The sequence below is a fragment of the Dermacentor albipictus genome, chromosome 7 (genome assembly GCF_038994185.2).
Source record: "Dermacentor albipictus isolate Rhodes 1998 colony chromosome 7, USDA_Dalb.pri_finalv2, whole genome shotgun sequence".
In the NCBI taxonomy this organism is placed as follows: Eukaryota; Metazoa; Arthropoda; class Arachnida; order Ixodida; family Ixodidae; genus Dermacentor; species Dermacentor albipictus.
The window spans coordinates 68,808,515-68,826,476 of NC_091827.1; the positions used below are offsets into that span (position 1 = coordinate 68,808,515).

The 17,962-nt window shown below is 47.9% G+C and overlaps 1 protein-coding gene across 3 annotated transcripts in view; it reads left to right on the forward strand.

Annotated features, from left to right (window-relative positions):
- The window catches only part of LOC139048013 (leukocyte tyrosine kinase receptor-like), a 178,500-nt gene that overhangs the window by 153,468 nt on the left and 7,070 nt on the right, over positions 1–17,962 (forward strand). For 2 of the 3 annotated variants that reach the window (XM_070522340.1, XM_070522341.1), the window contains exons 23-25: positions 622–714; positions 3,594–3,780; positions 15,970–16,218. In XM_070522340.1, coding sequence (XP_070378441.1) covers positions 622–714; positions 3,594–3,780; positions 15,970–16,218 — 529 coding nt within the window. Of the gene's footprint in view, positions 1–621; positions 715–3,593; positions 3,781–15,969; positions 16,219–17,962 lie in introns of those variants that run through there. The other variant, XM_070522342.1, reaches the window with a different exon arrangement.

Below are 17,962 nucleotides of genomic sequence, written 5' to 3' on the forward strand. Positions count from 1 at the left end.
AATAAAGTGGATGAAAAAACAACTTGCCGCAGGTGGCAACCGAACCCACAACTTATCGCGAAAACCGAACCCACAGCCTTCGCGAAATGCGAAGGCTGTGGGTTCGGTTCCCACCTGCGGCAAGTTGTTTTTTCATCCACTTTATTTTCCATTAGTTCTTCGTTTCTTTATTTTCAATTATTAAGCACAAGTAATTTCCCCTATGTTATTCTTGGTGTCAATGTTTGTTAGCTTCTTATGATTTAAAGTGACTAAGAGAGAGAAAACAAGGCAAGGTGGCTAAAAATTGCTTTTTTCTGCTGGCAACTTCGCGTTTGGCAAATGAAAAAAGGGGAGAGAAAGATGGGAAGAAAAATAACAAGTAGTCATCGTGTGGGGCGCACATCACAAATAAATGGTCACTGTCACAGCCTACAGTGGCCGTGGAGTGTTTCTGTCTTCAAGAACAACACTATAGCGCCTCTCAAGGGCATTTTCCATAGAAATGTTCCTCGACCTTGACTCTAGCATATCCCTGGAACTATCTTTCGTTTCAAGGGCGGAGATTAGTGACTGAGATTGGCTGAAGGCATCGACAAACGAGACTAATATTCAGTTTACTCTGCCTTTTATTTTCAACAGAGACATTGCCGCACGCAACTGCCTGCTCACGACCAAGGCGCCGGGAAGGGTGGTCAAGATCGCAGATTTCGGCATGGCCAGAGACATCTATCGGTAAGAACTTGAACTCCGTGAGCTATGTTTTCTGCTCGGAGCACTCCGTTACGCCACTTCTTTCACGTCACTGTCTGTCTTCTTTTCTGGTAAGCGGTGAGTACGTAGCGAAAAACTAAATAGGAAACGTTGTACCTTTTCAACAACACAAAGCTTCGTACGACTTGTTTTAATCAACAGCATGACGTTATGTTTCGGCCGGCGTTACCGGTGCCGACTTCTTACACGTAACAATTATTGCAAGGAAGTAAATAATGAAAGATGTGCGTAGGAACCATGTGATTCGACGTGCACGACTCCTCATACCAACAACTCCACATATTTCCCAGAGATTCCAGTTAGTCCAGACCACTAAAGGCAGTCATCTTTCCAATGCGTTGCTCTAAAGACCGGACGATTCTACTTCACGCACATCATGCACACGCTTTTGGTGGGAAACACATATGCGTCATGTGTCACTGTCCCTCCTCATTGGTGCGTCGGCGGCTGTGGTTTGAGAACTGACTCGTACAAAGTAACGACCACAGAAGCACATCTCCTAATGTCCACTGCAGCGTTACATTATTTTAAAGCACAGTATAGAATGTATAAACAAGGGTTCTTATATTATTTTACAATATACATTCCCGAAGAACGCAGATCGTCAGCCTATTTGAGGAATCTGGGTTCCATAATCTATAGGAGACCATCGTACATGCAGTGTCTGTAAAGGAAAACGTTTGCTCATTTGTATTGCCTGAGCATACGCCGAAGTGCAGCTGCTGACAACTTAATATTTAAATAGAGGATGGTGGCGAAAGCGTGTCGAATGAAGGGAGGAAACAAAAGAAAACGGCTGCAACAGGACGGAATTTAGGCTGGTCAAGCAGGGGAAGCTACGGACGCAGGAAGCCAATGAGACCACGCTAACGGGTGCCTGAGTGCACCAGAGCCGTCCATAGTAATTACGCTTCAGTTGGTTTGGCTGTTTGTCAAGATGAGATCAAAAGGGCTGAAACTTCGAAGATCTGCAGGCGAAGATTTACATTTAGTGAACCGCAATCAGAATAAAGTGGCCAAGTCACTATTGTAAAGCGCTGTAATGGTGCCTTCTGCTATGTCACAAACTGTAATGCTGAAAGAAGACGGAAATAACATGATACAGTTATATATCCTGTATCGTCTAAGAGCTTCATATCCGGCAGGTCAGCTTTCGCTTCATATCCTAATATGGGTGTACTTTAATTGGTCACGGGCTCTTCTTGGTGGGAAACGACAGGTTCTACTGACATGTTGAATCAACTTGCTGTAGCAGATAGAAGCGCAAGGGCGAAAACAAAGTCCAGTCCACTCACGCTACAGCTCAGGGTTTGGTCCTCACCACTTGTGATTCTGACGCGGAACCGAATCGCTACCTCAGCTGTTCGGAGGTCACGCGATAAAACCGGGCGCATAGGGTGCTTCTCAAGTTCCCCACTCGGTCCTGGTTTTCTCCCTTATCGCTTTCTAGACCTTCTGCTATGTCACAAACTGTAATGCTGAAAGAAGACGGAAATAACATGATACAGTTATATATCCTGTATCGTCTAAGAGCTTCATATCCGGCAGGTCAGCTTTCGCTTCATATCCTAATATGGGTGTACTTTAATTGGTCACGGGCTCTTCTTGGTGGGAAATGACAGGTTCTACTGACATGTTGAATCAACTTGCTGTAGCAGATAGAAGCGCAAGGGCGAAAACAAAGTCCAGTCCACTCACGCTACAGCTCAGGGTTTGGTCCTCACCACTTGTGATTCTGACGCGGAACCGAATCGCTACCTCAGCTGTTCGGAGGTCACGCGATAAAACCGGGCGCATAGGGTGCTTCTCAAGTTCCCCACTCGGTCCTGGTTTTCTCCCTTATCGCTTTCTAGACCTTCTGCTATGTCACAAACTGTAATGCTGAAAGAAGACGGAAATAACATGATACAGTTATATATCCTGTATCGTCTAAGAGCTTCATATCCGGCAGGTCAGCTTTCGCTTCATATCCTAATATGGGTGTACTTTAATTGGTCACGGGCTCTTCTTGGTGGGAAATGACAGGTTCTACTGACATGTTGAATCAACTTGCTGTAGCAGATAGAAGCGCAAGGGCGAAAACAAAGTCCAGTCCACTCACGCTACAGCTCAGGGTTTGGTCCTCACCACTTGTGATTCTGACGCGGAACCGAATCGCTACCTCAGCTGTTCGGAGGTCACGCGATAAAACCGGGCGCATAGGGTGCTTCTCAAGTTCCCCACTCGGTCCTGGTTTTCTCCCTTATCGCTTTCTAGACACGTCACTCGTTTCTTTCGCGTCGTGGGTCTTTCGGGGTTCGTTACGCGAGGTAATACCCTAATGTGCGATGTCACCTCTTTGCGGGCCGCGCTGCGCACATTACAGTGGTGCAATAAATGCATAAAGGACACACATAAAAGCAGAAAGTCTCGAGCAATGTGACCGCGGCAAAAATCGACATACGAGTTTAAAGAGAGTTACGAGAAATTTACGCGCAATGTTTTCAGCAAGTTTGCAGACAGTTTCTTGGGCTACGTGAAGCCCGCCGACCGTGTTTTCACACGACGGGTGACATTTATTCCTTCTTCTCTTTAACTTATTATGTTCATTCATTCAAGTGTCAATTCAATTTAGCTCAATTTTTTTGCTCTCCGTTCGGAAACGTGTGTCATGCCTGTCGGGCAGGAGAGGAGGAACATTTTTTGTGGCTCTTTCTTTTGCAAGTTCAGTGGTAGCTACAACCTCGTGTGTGCGCGGTCGTACGGCCATCGTGAAAAGGTGCGTCTCTGACAAAAAGAATACCTCGCACAGTGAACCCCTCTAAGTCCGGTCTGCGTTTCGTTGGCGCGCCGTTCTGCAGTGCGGACTATTACCGGAAAGGGGGCAAGGCGATGCTTCCGGTCAAGTGGATGCCGCCCGAGGCCTTCCTGGACGGCATGTTCACCAGCAAGACTGACGTGTGGTCCTTCGGCGTGCTCCTCTGGGAGGTCATGTCCATGGGGTACATGCCGTACCCGGGGCGAGGCAACCAGGAAGTCATGCAGCTGGTAAGGTTGTCTGGCAGTTCAGAGCCACTGCACCCTGTCCCCGCATATTCTTTCCTTGCAACGTTGTCATAGACATTGCAGCATTTCATAGGCAGTTGCTGCTCAGTTTTCGCAACATCACGATCACGGTTTCATTGTAAAGGAACTGCTGAGCGTGCTATGCCTGAAGCATCACGTTCTCAACACGTACCTGGCACTATAGAAGGAGGAATGGGGCTGAAAGTTGTTAACATGGCGCACAAGGTAGTGGAATAAAAAAGAAACGGACACAAGCGCCAACTCGCAACTTATTTTGTTTCGTGAGAAACAGGCGCATATATTGAATGTTTGTATGCGCAGATCCAATCAATGACACGAAAATACGCTACCCACCGAACTGTTGCTCAGCCATATCAAGAAGCTGAAACACGCTCCTGTAAAATAGAGGGTTACACTGATGCACAGGTCACTGCTCTGCCTGATATAATATGCATCCATTGCCTCTTGTGTCCTTGTATCACTGATTCCTATAACTCGCAAGGGAAAGAAATAGATAAGGAGACGAATATTATTACAGCGATGGTACCGACGAGAACGATGTGTATGTAGTATGTAAAATAAAATTGAAAGCTCTCCTTAGAGTACCGAATTCCATATACGCTGAGCAGCAGTGTACATACAACTTATGTCTCTCGGTAGTGTAAAGCTGCAAAAAAAAACTCTTCAAACAGGGCTGCGACAAACAACCAAGTACAACAAACATGGTATTCTATTCTGTTAGTAGCGCGTTTGTGCAGGTTTACTGTCAATTGCCGACTAGCCCAAGTCCACTCCCCCTTAGGCTACATCTCAGTAAAGAGGCCTCGTTTTATTAAGGGATCTTCTCCACAAAACTTTCCATAACGTAATGCTTTCTTGAGGGCCCAAAGCAGTCAAGAGCAAAGTTGCCTTCATTTGAGCCATTAATTTGAGCCAGTTACTCTGCTGTCATGAAATATTGGTGGACGGAAGAGTCGGAGATTGCCTGCCAGGGGATCTCTGTTTGTAGCGACATAGCCACCTCCATTTCAAGTCCTATTCGATCTATTAAAACTACAATGTACACAATGCCTCACGGCACTTGCCGACCATTGGGAAAATGTGACAATTTGTCCCAAGAGCCTCGGCCAACATCCAATCGTTCAAGTGCATAAAAGAGAGTGCAATAATTGTTAGTGCCTTTATGTATCCAGAGCAACCACACGAACACACGTTCAATACATGATCATTTGCGTGAAGGTATGGCGAGTGTACACCTAATTCTGCACCGTCGTCTTCACACACTCCACACAGCTAGGGAGGCATAAGGCAGTAAGCTAGGAAGACCCACCGATTGCCAGCGACCGGGTGCATATACAGGCAACTCGGTGAGATCAACAACTACGAAGTGTGTTATAAAAGAAATTACGGCAGAACCCATCACACTATGAAGGTCGACATTAACGCGATTGTCAGGGAAGCAAAGTGGTGACACACCGTGCTGCCGCAACAGAGACGCATCATGTATGATGCGTGTATGGGCAGTCGGTCTACACTCTCGTGCTTCCCTCTGAGTACTCTGGGTCCTCAGGGACGCCGCCGAATATACATTCAGAGAATTTTGTCTGAATTCATATTATGTGGATTTGATTACACCAAAGCACCGGAGACATCTTAAGTTATTTTTATTAATCAAGAACGGCACCTACGAAGTAGCAGACAGTTGCTTAAGTAGGCGTCGAGAGGTTCATTGAAGAGCAGCACATACCTAGAAGCACTTAGCCTGTGACCCAAGGTAGCATCAAAGAGGGTCATTGAAGATTAGCAAATTATCAGGGGCGTATATCCTGTGACTCAAATCGGCATTAAAGAGGGTCATTGAAGAGCAGCAAATAAACAGCGGCACATATCCTTTTACACAAGGTGGCATCAAAGAAGGGTCGTTAAAGAGAAGCAAAGGATCAGCGGCACATTTCCTGTGACCCAAATTGGCATCAAGGATGGTCATTGAAGAGAAGCAAATAATCAGCGGCACATATGCTGTGACCCAAGGTGGCATCAAACAGAATCGTTGAAGAAAAACAAATATTCAGCGGCACATATCCTGTGACCCAAATTGGCATCAAGGATGGTCATTGAAGAGAAGCAAATATTCAGCGGCACATATCCTATGACCCAAATTGGCATCAAAGATGGTCATTGAAGAAAAGCAAATATTCAGCGGCACATATCCTGTGACCCAAATTGGCATCAAGGATGGTCATTGAAGAGAAGCAAATAATCAGCGGCACATATGCCGTGACCGCAATTGACATCAAGGATGGTCATTGAAGAGAAGCAAATAATCAGCGGCACATATGCTGTGACCCAAGGTGGCATCAAAAAGGGTCGTTGAAGAAAAGCAAATATTCAGCGGCACATATCCTGTGACCCAAATTGGCATCAAGGATGGTCATTGAAGAGAAGCAAATAATCAGCGGCACATATGCCGTGACCGCAATTGACATCAAGGATGGTCATTGAAGAGAAGCAAATAATCAGCGGCACATATGCTGTGACCCAAGGTGGCATCAAAAAGGGTCGTTGAAGAAAAGCAAATATTCAGCGGCACATATCCTGTGACCCAAATTGGCATCAAGGATGGTCATTGAAGAGAAGCAAATAATCAGCGGCACATATGCTGTGACCCAAGGTGGCATCAAACAGAATCGTTGAAGAAAAACAAATATTCAGCGGCACATATCCTGTGACCCAAATTGGCATCAAGGATGGTCATTGAAGAGAAGCAAATATTCAGCGGCACATATCCTGTGACCCAAATTGGCATCAAAGATGGTCATTGAAGAGCAGCAAATAATCAGCGGCACATATCCTGTGCCCCAAATTGGCATCAAAGAGGGTCGTTGAAGAAAAGCAAATATTCAGCGGCACATATCCTGTGACCCAAATTGGCATCAAGGATGGTCATTGAAGAGAAGCAAATAATCAGCGGCACATATGCCGTGACCGCAATTGACATCAAGGATGGTCATTGAAGAGAAGCAAATAATGAGCGGCACATATGCTGTGACCCAAGGTGGCATCAAAAAGGGTCGTTGAAGAAAAGCAAATATTCAGCGGCACATATCCTGTGACCCAAATTGGCATCAAGGATGGTCATTGAAGAGAAGCAAATAATCAGCGGCACATATGCTGTGACCCAAGGTGGCATCAAACAGAATCGTTGAAGAAAAACAAATATTCAGCGGCACATATCCTGTGACCCAAATTGGCATCAAAGATGGTCATTGAAGAGCAGCAAATAATCAGCGGCACATATCCTGTGCCCCAAATTGGCATCAAAGAGGGTCGTTGAAGAAAAGCAAATATTCAGCGGCACATATCCTGTGACCCAAATTGGCATCAAGGATGGTCATTGAAGAGAAGCAAATAATCAGCGGCACATATGCCGTGACCGCAATTGACATCAAGGATGGTCATTGAAGAGAAGCAAATAATCAGCGGCACATATGCTGTGACCCAAGGTGGCATCAAAAAGGGTCGTTGAAGAAAAGCAAATATTCAGCGGCACATATCCTGTGACCCAAATTGGCATCAAGGATGGTCATTGAACAGAAGCAAATAATCAGCGGCACAAATGCTGTGACCCAAGGTGGCATCAAACAGGGTCGTTGAAGAAAAGCAAATATTCAGCGGCACATATCCTGTGACCCAAATTGGCATCAAGGATGGTCATTGAAGAGAAGCAAATAATCCGCGGCACATATCCTGTGACCCAAGGTGGCATCAAAGAGGGTCATTGAAGAGCAGCAAATAATCAGCAGCCCATATCTTGTGACAAAAATTGGCATCAAAGAGGGTCATTGAAGAGCAGCAAATAATCAGCGACACATATCCTGTGACCGAAATTGGCATCAAAGAGGATTATTGCAGACCAGCAAATAATCAGCGGCACATATCCTGTGACACAAACTGGCATCAAAGAGGGTCATTAAAGAGCGGTGCGTACCAGTGGCACATATCTAGTGACCCATGTTGGCGTTGACGAAGTTTACAGAAAGGCGGTGCATAAGCAGGTGCACGTACCCAGTAACACAAGTCGTCGGGGAAGGGGCTTACTGAAACTGATTGACTAACGGGTTAACTGCGACACTGGGCTCATACCCAGTGTCGCATACGCAGTAACCCAAAGTAGTCCGGTGGTTGGTTTCGAACCCCGTAATCTCAATAAAGCAGCCCGATGCTCTACTCATTAGAACGCGGACGTCCCAGTGGCTCAAATTGGCAGCAAAATGGTTAGATAGATAGATAGATAGATAGATAGATAGATAGATAGATAGATAGATAGATAGATAGATAGATAGATAGATAGATAGATAGATAGATAGATAGATAGATAGATAGATAGACAGATAGACAGACAGACAGACAGACAGACAGACAGACAGACAGACAGACAGACAGACAGACAGACAGACAGACAGACAGACAGACAGACAGACAGACAGACAGACAGACAGACAGACAGACAGACAGACAGACAGACAGACAGACAGACAGACAGACAGACAGACAGACAGACAGACAGACAGACAGACAGACAGACAGACAGACAGACAGACAGACAGACAGACAGACAGACAGACAGACAGACAGACAGACAGACAGACAGACAGACAGACAGACAGACAGACAGACAGACAGACAGACAGACAGACAGACAGACAGACAGACAGACAGACAGACAGACAGACAGACAGACAGACAGACAGACAGACAGACAGACAGACAGACAGACAGACAGACAGACAGACAGACAGACAGACAGACAGACAGACAGACAGACAGACAGACAGACAGACAGACAGACAGACAGACAGACAGACAGACAGACAGACAGACAGACAGACAGACAGACAGACAGACAGACAGACAGACAGACAGACAGACAGACAGACAGACAGACAGACAGACAGACAGACAGACAGACAGATAGATAGATCGAATAAACTGGACAAAGCACCTTAAGAGGGCTAATCACATTAGAAATCCAGCAGGACCTATCTCACAATAATTGTCGAGTTATAGCGATTAGCAATGAAGCAATGTAACGACACACCGTATTGCAACTGCCGAAACGCATCATGTATTAGGGGTATGTGCAATCGATCTACGCTCTTGCGCTTCCCTCCGACATGCTGCGCCATCTAGCGCTGCCACAGAAAAGTGCCCGAGTTGTACTTGTGCGAATATATATATATATATATATATATATATATATATATATATATATATATATATATATATATATATATATATTGTTACGTCCAAGCGCGTCAAAGGGACGCGGGAATCAAGAAGAGAAGGGAAGAGGAGAACGAAGACTGTGCAGCGGCCATTCCTGTTCTTCGTAGCCTGCCGTTCCTGCTCTCGCACGCCTCAATAAACCCCTTTTCCCCGTGCTTGTAACAAATTGGTGGAGGTGCGGGGTACACCTCGTAACCACGGAGCCTACGCTGCTACAACTCCGCCGAAGCCGTCGACTTGCCGGACTTCCGCCACCCTCACCTGCCATGCCTGAATACGCCTGCCAGATTCCCGAAGGATCTGACGCGGCTTCAAGGCCAACACCTGGTGTTCCGTGGCAGTACTACCGGGTGCCACTCACTTTCGGAGGAAAAGCCGGAGAAGATGTCGACGAGTGGCTCACGAACTACCGAAGGGTGAGCCGATCTAACGGTTGGAACTCGACCGCACAATTGTCCAACGTAGTGTTTTCCCTCACCGACACAGCGCTCGTCTGGTACGAGAATCACGAAGACACGCTCACTTCATGGGAGCTTTTCGTCGAGGAGATGAGAGCGTGTTTTGGAGACTCTAGCGCAAAAAAGAAACGCGCTGAACAGACGCTTTCGCAAAGAGCTCAGATTCCCGGCGAGACATGTACGACTTATATTGAAGAAGTGCTGAAACTGTGTAAAATAGTCAACTTTCAAATGTCTGAAGATGACAAAGTTGGACATTTGTTAAAAGGAATAGCCGAAGATGTCTACAATTTTTTGATCGGCAAGGAAAGTTTGGATTCCGTGTCTGACGTCATTCGCCACTGCAGGACCTTTGAGACGCTGAAGATGCGACGGATAATACCGAAGTTTGGTCGCCTGGCTAATGTCACGACGGTGGCAAGTGTAGACCCGAGCTCGTGTGTTGACCTTCCATCCACTATACGGCAGATTGTTCGCGAAGAGTTGCTCCATCAAGAAGAGATGTACCGTTGCACACCCGGCATCACTGGCGCGTACTCACCACACGAGACGAGAAACACGGCCGTTTCGACATCATGGCAACCCACGGTTCACTCAGCGTCCATCGAGTATAGGTCTACCCCACAAACGAGAGGGACCATGAGCTATCAAGGTCATGACTACGACCAACGCCCACGCCACACGCACGCCTCCCAGCGGCCGATGCCTAGCCATGATGAATGTCACCCACCTGCTGTCTATGCAGTCGACAGCAGCATGCGCGACTACTTGGAAGAACATCGCAATTTGAGGCATCTGCCGGTGTGTTTCCAATGCGGTGTCGCCGGCCACATAGCGAGGTTTTGCAATCGTCGCCCAACAACGTGGAATGGTCGATCCGGATCTTCAACAAGGCCCACACCTCCTACGAGGACTACTCCACAGCCGTACACCACCTCTTGGTCAGCTGGCGTCCCTCCCGGCAACGATTACTGGCAGAGAAGCTTCCGGAGCCGCTCGCCGGCATCTGACAGGAGTTTGACACCACCGCCAACTTCTCGTGCGCCACGTTTACGTCAATCTCCATCGCCAGTGCGCCGCTCCGCCTCGCCTTCACAACCGGAAAACTAGCTAGCGCGGCCGATGGGGGTGAGGTCGCTCGACACGTGCTATCGACAGAAATGCCCCCTGCAGTTGCTATGATTAAGAACAAAGTGCATGTACTTGTTGATGGTGTTTCTACAATGGCTTTAGTGGATACCGGAGCAACTGTATCCGTAATGAGTCTCGGTTTTAAAGGTCGGTTGGGGCGTAAAGTTGTATTTCGGTGGGACCAGGCTGCAACGTTTTGTGGAGTGAGCGGCGAGTCGTTGCGCCCTGTTTGTGTGTGCACTGCTGACGTATCCTTGGCTGGTGGAGTTTTCGCGACAGAGTTTGTAGTTATTCCCCGATCGACGCACGAAGTGATTTTGGGCATCGACTTTTTGCGACAGTGTGGTGCGACCGTCGATTGTCGCACGGGGGAAGTTTGCGTCGATGGCCATGTTTCGTCCGGTCTCTTAGAGGAGACTTGCAGTCAAGGTGAACTTTGTGTATCTACAGATACTGTTGTGCCTGCGTCCACCTCTGTGTGCGTGCCGGTTGTGTGTCGCGGTGAAGTTCCAGACAGTTTCGATGCCTCCGTAGAGCCGATGCTTCTAAATTGTATGAAGAAGAACGTTTTTGTCCCTCATTGTGTGGTTTCTATTGGCAACGGGCGTGCTGGCTTGTGGACGGCCAACTGCTCAGCAGAACCTGTCCTGCTTCCAGACGGCTTGAAACTCGCCTACTTTACAGAATACACGTCTTCGTCCGTAGTCGTACTAACAGATACACCGTGTGAACCTGCTGACCTTCGCCACGTTTCAGACAAAAAGCTTCTGTCTATGATAAACAAGTCACTCAGCACAAGGGAGCGCCATACCTTGGTGGATACGCTTTCTAAGCATCTGTCAGTGTTTGACTTTGCGCAGCCGGACAAAGCGTTCTCGATTCCCGAGTCACGAACACGCCATACTATTGATACGGGATCTGCGCGCCCGATCAGGCAAAAGCCTTATCGCGTGTCGCCTAACGAGCGGAAGATAATCGGGGAACAAGTGAGTGACATGATGAAAAATGGAATAATACAAGAGTCCTCGAGTCCTTGGGCAGCTCCGGTCATACTTGTCAGAAAGAAAGACGGTAGCTGGAGATTTTGCGTCGATTATCGAAGATTAAACGCCGTGACTAAGAAGGATGTCTACCCACTGCCCCGGATTGATGATGCAATTGATTGCCTGCATTCGGCCTCTTATTTTTCTTCAGTGGACCTGCGCTCAGGATATTGGCAAATCCCGATACACCCGGCAGACAAGGAGAAAACAGCCTTCATAACCCCGGATGGATTATTCGAATTCAATGTGATGCCATTTGGGTTGTGCAACGCTCCAGCAACCTTTGAAAGGTTCATGGACACAATTCTGCGTGGGTTAAAGTGGAACATCTGTATGTGCTATCTTGACGACGTTGTTATATTCGGGCGCACATTCAATGAGCACAATACGCGCCTGGATATTGTCCTCGACTGCATCAAAAACGCTGGCCTGGTTCTGAACTCCAAGAAATGTAACTTTGGTGACCGTCAAACCCTTGTGCTGGGTCATCTTGTTGACAAAGACGGTATCCGGCCTGATCCCCTCAAGACGGCAGCTGTCGAGGCATTCAGTGCACCGCAGTCAGTGAAGCAACTTCGTAGTTTTCTGGGTCTTTGCTCTTACTTTCGCCGATTTATTCCTGGTTTTGCTGACGTCGCTTATCCTCTGACAAATCTGCTACATAAAGACGCCCGGTTTGAGTGGACACCCGAGTGCGATTCTGCATTTCGTCAATTGAAGTTCCTGCTGACCTCCCGACCTATCCTTCGCCACTTCAATCCTACTGCGCCGACAGAAATCCACACAGATGCTAGTGGCGTCGGTCTGGGTGCCGTCTTGGTCCAACGCTATGACGACCGTCAGCACGTGATTGCTTATGCAAGCCGCTCATTAAGCAAACCTGAACGGAATTACACGGTCACAGAGCAAGAATGCCTCGCTGTAATCTTTGCGGTTCAGCGATTTCGCTCGTACTTGTACGGACGCCCATTCCAAGTCGTCACAGACCACCATTCCCTGTGCTGGCTTGTCAACCTTCGCGACCCTTGTGGTCGCCTTGCGCGCTGGGCTTTGAGGTTGCAGGAATATAACTTCACTGTTTCCTACAAGAGTGGCCGAAAACACGCTGACGCAGACTGCCTTTCCCGTATGCCGCTTGCCACGACGGACTGCGACGCAGACGATTTTGATCATCTCGTCGCTTCTGTGACACCCGCTTTTCCAGATATTGATGCGTTCAAAACGGAACAACGGACAGACACTAAATTGGAGCCACTCTTTACTTCTGCCCATTCAAGTGCAACAAGCAGCTACTGTGTACGTGACGGGCTCCTGTACAAAAGGAACTACTCAAGCACGGGTGCACGCTTCCTTCTAGTGGTGCCGGAGCGTCTCCGGCCAGCAATCCTTCAGGCTATGCACGATGACCCTACCTCCGGGCACTTAGGCACTGTGCGCACACTTTATCGCATTCAAGAACGCTTTTACTGGCCCCGGATGCGACATTCGGTTGACTTTTATGTCGCCAGCTGCATACAGTGCCAACGTCGGAAACGCCCAACCACTGCCCCATCTGGTCTCCTTCAATCTGTGCCGCCTTCCAGCTCACCCTTTCGGCAAGTTGGAATTGATCTGTTAGGCCCTTTTCCAAAGTCATCTAAAGGGAACCGCTGGATAATTGTCTGCGCCGACTATTTCACACGCTATTGCGAGACGGCGGCTATACCATCAGCAACTGCCACCGAAGTGTCGCTTTTCTTACTTCACGCTATTGTTCTACGACATGGACCACCTGGCGTTATCATAAGCGACCGGGGACGTCAATTCACGGCGGATATAGTGGAAGAGCTTGTGCGTTTGTGTAACTCGCACCTCAGGCACTCGACGCCGTATCATCCGCAAACGAATGGCCTCACTGAGCGCACTAATCGAACGATCACAAATATGCTTTCCATGTATGTTGCGTCCGATCACAAGAATTGGGATGAAGTTCTACCGTTTATTACTTACGCATACAACACCGCCAAGCACGAGACAACCGGCTACAGCCCCTTCTTCCTTCTATATGCTCGGCCGCCCCAGTATACGCTGGACACCGTCCTCCCTTTTTACCACCACGACAATCCTACGGTCGCCGATACGCTGTGCCTCGCTGAAGAGGCTCGGAGACTTGCGCGTCTTCGGACTTTGGCATCACAAGAAAACTCCAAAGCCCGCTACGACGCACGACATCGGCCTGTTACATATAACCCTGGTGATCTCGTTTGGCTTTGGACTCCCACAAGGAAGCGCGGTTTGTGTCAAAAGCTGCTGGCAAACTACGATGGACCGTATGTTGTCATCGACAAAGTCAGCGAAGTGAACTATACTCTCGCGCGCCTCACGAACACTGGTAGACGTTCTGCTAGGACACAAGTCGCGCATGTCGCAAGGTTGAAATCATGTACGCCACGACAAGCTAGTTGACTCGCCCAGGGGGCTTTGTCTGCGAGGGGAGGTATGTTACGTCCAAGCGCGTCAAAGGGACGCGGGAATCAAGAAGAGAAGGGAAGAGGAGAACGAAGAGTGTGCAGCGGCCATTCCTGTTCTTCGTAGCCTGCCGTTCCTGCTCTCGCACGCCTCAATAAACCCCTTTTCCCCGTGCTTGTAACAATATATATATATATATATATATATATATATATATATATATATATATATATATATACATACACACAACGTCTTCAGTATTGGCCGGTGGTCTTTAAAAAATTCCTGTCCACGCACTACTCGTCTAATCGAGAGCAAACATCGATCACAGGGTAGCATATTGTAGTCTAAGTTGTTTGAGGTGTATTTAAACATCGGTGCTTGCCTGAATTTCGTAGAATGGAGCAGAAACTGCTTTGGGCTACGAACAGAGAGAGAGAGAGAGAAATCAAGGATAGAAAAGGCAGGGCGGTCAACCAGAACAGCATCCGGTTTGCTATCCTACACTGGGGGTGAGGGAAAGGGGGATAGAAAGAGGAAGAAAGGGAGAGAGTAAGCACTGAGTACGTGTTTGAGGGACACCATACACAAGGACACTATAAACGGTCTCTTAAGCCGGTGCACTTCAAGTACTGCACTAGTGCACGAATCGCTTTTCGAGCCAGTGACGGGTGTGGCCACGGTCCGAGTACCTTTGACTCGGTGAACGGTCTCGAGTCCAGTCGGCGTAAAGTTGCCCGCAGAGAGAGGCGTTGGACATCATACCGAGGGCTACGAACAGATTTTGTAGGCGGGAGCCAAGCTGTTGATTCGGCAGGCTGCGCCATCTGGCAGACGGCGAAAAAAGCAACTTCTCGGCTCGTGGGATAGGAGAGAGGCGCGCTTGCTTCGAAGATGCAACGGATGCAGTTCGTCTGCCCGTCGAAATGATTGTCGCAAGAAAGAGTTGCAGACGAACTGCATCTGCTGCATCTCTGAAGCAAGCGCGCTTCTCTCCTATCCTCCGAGCCGAGTTGTTTTCCTCGCCGTCCGCCAGATTGCGCAACCTGTCAGATCAGCAGCTTGGCTCCCGTCTGCAAAATTTGTGCTCGTAGCCCAAAAGCAGTTTCTGCTTCATTCTACAAAATGCAGGCAAGTACCGATGTTTTAATACATACAACTTAGACTACAATATGCTACCCTGTGAGTGATGTTTGCTCTCGATTAGACGAGTAGTTTGTGGACAGGAATTTTTAAAAGACCACTGGCCAAATACGGAAGATGTGTATATTCTGTACTGGGTGGGGTCGAATCTATATAAATGATGCGGGTTCGACTCCGCGCAGCACCGAAGAAATTTAAATTTTTATGTTACTGAACAGTGACACATGCCCAATGACCCAAGCTGGCGTCGAAGAGGTTCATTGAAGTGCGGAACATACCTTCTTTCCCATATCCAGTTTTCCAAGTTAGGTTGAAAATGGCTGATTGAAGAGCGGCATATATGCAATGTCACATACGCGTGATCCATGTTAGTCCGACGACTCGTTTAGAACCCGGTTCTCCTCATCAGATTAGTCTGAACCTTTAATCATTGGATCACAGACAATCCAGTGACCTGAGTCGGTGGGAAAACGTTTAGAGACATCGCAAGATAGACACGCAGACGGGGCATGCAGCCTCCAGAAAGTGCATGAAGTACCCTAATCTAGTCGCATTAACAAACGAAGATGAATTTTGCGTATTATGAGCGGTAATGGTAACTCTTGTGGAAAGGTATACGAAGACGAGCACAAATAACGAACTTACGTCATGCGTCGACGCAGGTGACATCGGGTGGTCGCCTGGAGCCCCCGGCGAACTGCCCGGGACCTGTGTACCACGTGATGACGCAGTGCTGGCACGCAACGCCAGAGGAACGTCCTTCGTTCGGCACCATTCTCGAACGGCTGGGTTACTGCATACAGGACCCGGACGTGGTGTCGGCGCCGCTGCCGGTCTTCCACCGGCCTCCCTCCATGGAACGCGACGCTACGGTCATGAGGCCGCCCAACGCCGACAACGTCTGCCTCCAGGTGCGCCACACGAGCTGTCGGCAGGGACTTCCGTATTGCGCGTGTGCGTCTTAAATGCTACATGTGGTAACATATTTAGCCACTGAACCGACCGGCTTTCTCAGACGTTTAACGAAAACGAGAATAAAACTAGGAGTGGTAAAATGCCAGAAGTATATGTATTACAAAGAAAAGTGGAAAGATAGAAAAAATAAAGAAAACATACGCAGAATGCATTTACGACGCTAGTATGGAATGCGCGCTCAGTATGCAAACCAGAATAAATCCTGCATCCTAGCTCAAAGATTAAGAGTACAAAGACAACAGAAGCGTTAACATGTTCTGAGAACTTAAGCAAGAACAGCATATATAATTCTATTAAAGTGAAATTTATCACATCGTTGTCCACAAGAAAATTCCACAGAAATTTGAAAGGATCTCTGACATACAGTCTCGATTCTCTTCGAAAACCATTCTCACCCATAGCGGCGTTTCAGTGGCTACGGAATTCAGCCACTAAGCCCGAGATCTCGGGCAGGATTTCTTTCCACTGCAGCTGCATACCGAGGGGGAGGGGGGAGGGGTTGGAACTCAATAAGACCACTCGTGCACTTGGGTTTATGTGCACCTTAAGAGACCCAGATGTTCAAACTTTATCGGGAGCTCATGAAATGACTCATTGGCCACTGCGAAACTTTGGGACGTCAAGCGGAATTGGTCAATCAAAGTCGACGTCTCATGAGTGAATCGGGGAGGTGGAAATGAATCGCAAGTGTTCTTTGTCTCGATACTCGCACACCTTTTACCTGCACCAGTGCTAGTCTTCGTAAGCTATATGTAGTCCTTAGATTAACATTGTCATCATCATCAGCAGCAGCAGCAGCAGCAGCAGCAGCAGCCTGGTTACGCCCACGGCAGGGCAAAGGCCTCTCCATACTTCTCCAACTACCCCGGTCATGTACTAATTGTGGCCAAGTTGACCCTGCAAACTTAATCTCATTCGCCCACCTCACTCGTCACTGTGAATTATCATTGTCACTGTGGATTAAAAAGGAGTTGATATCGCTTTTTTTTTTTTGCTGCCGAAAAAGTAAATTCGGGTAGTAGGGCACGAACTCAGCAACGGTTGTCCTAAACAGCGTTATGCTCGCCTTGTCGTGAGCACACGAGCAGCACCTACACTTCTCACCAAACTTGGTGTAGTTGTGGCGAATGCGGGGTTTCGTGTCAGCCACTGAGTAACGAGAGACAACTGCGTGCTCCAAAGGAAGGAGGAGGGCTTGCCCATTGTGATATGCTAGTCCTTACGTCGCCTTCTTATTCAGTCTGGTGTCGCGCGGAGGATGATCATGCATGGACAGTGAAGGCACTCCTTTCTCCTGTTATCAACTCTGGTGCACTGACGCCACCCATAGCTTTTTTTGTTTGGCACTGAGTTGGTGAGCGCTTTATAGGCCTTCTGAGTGTCCAGTCGGGTATTGAAAGAAAGTCACTACTACTGAAGGTGCTTTGACACCCAATTTCCCTTGAACTTTTGCAGCTTGACTGTGTGCGTGCTTTTTTTCGTGCAATTATCGAATATGCATTCGAAAGTAGTAAGCAGTAGCCATAGCAGCTCTGAAGCAATGAAGGCACCGCCTGTCTTTACGTCTTTATTAGAAATGTTTGAGGGAACTAATTAATTCTCAAGCAGTTGTCAACCAGCACGATTAATGATGCTTCTCCTCTCATACAAGCTATACTATACACCTTCAACAAAGTTCTA